Raw genomic sequence first — 2,994 nt, forward strand, 5'->3', positions numbered from 1 at the left:
GCGACTCCTTCCACTCAGGAAGTCCCAGGATCTCTGTGTCAGGGACTGGGGACAAAGACCAGGTACACGTTCTTCATCGCACCCCACCTACGTTCTGACTTTCTCCCGTGCGTTGTTAAAGGAAAAAGTTGTTCTGACACTTGTTAAAATGGTAAGGAAGGCTTTACTCAGCACTGTCCTATGTGTCAAGACTGTCACGTGTGATGGGGGAGAGAGATCAGGCGCAGTTCTGAATACAGCAAAGACAGTTGGGGGTTTAGAGCTAATGAGCAGAGTGAGGGTGTCAGTGGGTGGAAAATTATTAAGAGGAGACATCGGGGCCCGCGGGGTTCTTCAGGGGTGACTGAAGCCCCAGGCCAGAAGCCCCCAGCTTTAAACACATCCTCCATTTATCATTAGGTCCTATGAAAATCTCGTTTCCTGTCCGATCTGGCATAAAAATGGTGGGCGAGACTGCAGTGGCAGACTATACTTAGAGTCAGACAGACCTGGGTGTAAATCTCACCTTTGCCATTTCTTTATGAAGTCACCTTTCCGAACTTCCTTTTTGTCATCTGTTTTGAGGATTGAATTATGTCATGAATGTGACAGGTTAAATTCTTAAATATTCCTAGCTCGACAAGCAAACTAAATAAATATGTGTCTACCTTTATACAGCTGATGTCATCTCTGTTCTCTCCATGCTTGGGCACCCTTCTTTGAACCGTTAACCGAGTGTAAATGAATCCGGAGGCTTTGGCGAGAAATGAATGATATTGATTCAAAGGTCTCGGGGTATGCAAATTAGAAATACAACTAGGCAATACCCAGAGTGCTCCAAAGAAGACAGCTGAGTTTTCATAGTAAAAGGTACATTCTTGAGAAGACTCAGTTCTGCTCTTAGCTTCTGGGTTGGTCTGAGATGATAATCTTACAGATATAGGGCATCTGGATAATGGATGTCAGGCGGTCTGGATGTGAACATTGTTTTCTGAGTCCTTCGGGGGCTAGATAAGTAGAGGGTTATCTATAGGATTTATCTATATCTATCTATATTTCTAATGTATCTATCTGTCTGTCGGTCTTCAGGCATAACTGGAGAATTCAGAAGTTTAAATTCCCAGGCTAGTTAAAGCAGGGGCGGAGTCGTGCCTCGTGCCTCAGTTGCTCTGGCTTTAGTAATTCTCCAGCTTGACCATAGCGACTCCATGTTATTCGTTCACTCTTTTCCTCAGGACTCAGGTGTCCGGGTTTCAGTCTGGAGAGGTCAGTCCATGAATGCATTCATTCAGCAGTCAGTCATTCAGGCATCTGCTGAAGTACCGCTTGTACAGCTGGATGCTGTAGGCAGTAATGTGAGGAAACAGTATGCTAATATTTTCTAATATTTAATATAAGATCTGGAATCTGCACATAGTAGGTGCTTTGTAGGTGTCTGTTGAGTGAAGAAACAGATGTTACCTAAGGGAGATTATTCATGTTCTGTTGAGAGAGTATCTTAGTCCAGTTGGGCTGCCGCAAACTGGGTGGCTTATAATAGCGGTCCCCAGCCTGTTTGGCACCAGGGACAGGTGCTCCTATGAGAACCTGATGCCTGATGATCTGAGGCGGAGCTGAGGTGGTGATGCTACTGCTGGGGAGCGGCCGCAGATACAGATGAAGCTTCACTCTCTGGCCCGCCGCTCACCTCCTGCTGTGCGGCCCGGTTCCTAACAGGCCATGGACCTGGGGGTCAGGGGCCCTGGCTTATAAACAACAGACATGTATTTCTTATGGTTCTGGAGCCTGGAAGCCCAAGATCGACACACCTGCGAATTTGGTATCAGGCGAGGGCACTTCCTGGTTCATAGATGCAGTCTTCCCACTGTGTCCCCACATGGCAGGGTAGGTGAAAAGGCTCTCTGGGGTCTCTTAGATAAGGGCAGCCATCTCGTTCATGGGGACTCCAGCTTTATGATCTAGTCACCTCCCTCAAGCCCTGCCCCCCCGATGCCATCACATTGGGGGTTAAGATTTCAGTGTACGAATTGGGCTGGGGACACAAACACTGTCCGCCGCAGAGAGTTCCGGTAGGGCTGTGCATCAAGTGCTTGCTGAGTGTGGGGCTGGGAGGGACCGACTCTGCCACGCCTGCCACCCCCCCAGGAAAGGAACAGCCGCATGGGACGTGTGGCATTTAATGCGCTTGGGTCTTGGGGATGCAGGGAATCGAAATCATCAAAATAACATCTCGGGTGGAGAGAAGGGCATTAGCGAAGACACGTGCCTGCGGTGTCACTCGTGAGGAGGGGCGACCCGGCTGGGGAGGCGGGCTGATGGAAGGCCGTCTGGGGCTTTTAGCGGGTCCTGTCGAATCGGTCCTTGGTGGGATGAGCCCCACAGAGCCAAGCAGGCTGAGGAGTGCGGGCGTCAGCGCTTTGGGCCCCTGGGCCGGCAGTCCCAGCTGGCTTTCCTCTGCTCTTCGGTCCATCAGCCTTTCTCCAGGGTTCCAGAAGGCCCCGAGGAACTTATTTTTCACATCTGTGTTTGTTAGATAGTCCATTCCCCTCCATTAGCCATTGAGATTCGACTTTATAGGACCACGGAATATGCATTTTTTCCCCACTGTACTGGTGAAGAATTATTGATAAAATAGGAAATACATCATTACTTTGAAAAAACTGTAGCCATCTACTAGCCCACATTTCTGCATGTGGTCTCATGCCACAGCTGTGCTAACGACAGCTCGCGGCCTCTAGAGTTCTACGTCCTGCGCTTCACGGTTATCTTTTTTCCTCCACAGAAATAGAAAAGTTTCAAAAAGGAGAAGGAAAGGATGAAGAAAAGTACATTGATGTGGTGATTAATAAGAACATGAAGCTGGGACAGAAAGTGTTAATTCCCGTAAAACAGTTCCCTAAGGTAAGACCGTGAGGCCGGCCTTGCAGGTCTGGCAGACGAGTAATTTCTGTTTCCTTCGATATTTTCTTGGGATGCTTTTCCTTAGCACAGCCCCTCCCCCCTCCCCCCTCTCCC

General features: G+C 49.0%; 1 protein-coding gene across 1 annotated transcript in view; it reads left to right on the forward strand.

Annotated features, from left to right (window-relative positions):
- The first annotated feature begins 1,855 nt into the window (after positions 1 to 1,855).
- KHDRBS3 (KH RNA binding domain containing, signal transduction associated 3) overlaps positions 1,856 to 2,994 on the forward strand; it is a 113,876-nt gene continuing 112,737 nt past the window's right edge. The window contains exons 1-2 of the mRNA XM_023537225.1: positions 1,856 to 1,863; positions 2,718 to 2,880. Coding sequence (XP_023392993.1) covers positions 1,856 to 1,863; positions 2,718 to 2,880 — 171 coding nt within the window. The remainder of the gene's footprint in view (positions 1,864 to 2,717; positions 2,881 to 2,994) is intronic.

Source organism: Pteropus vampyrus, unplaced genomic scaffold (genome assembly GCF_000151845.1).
Source record: "Pteropus vampyrus isolate Shadow unplaced genomic scaffold, Pvam_2.0 Scaffold183, whole genome shotgun sequence".
In the NCBI taxonomy this organism is placed as follows: domain Eukaryota; kingdom Metazoa; phylum Chordata; class Mammalia; order Chiroptera; family Pteropodidae; genus Pteropus; species Pteropus vampyrus.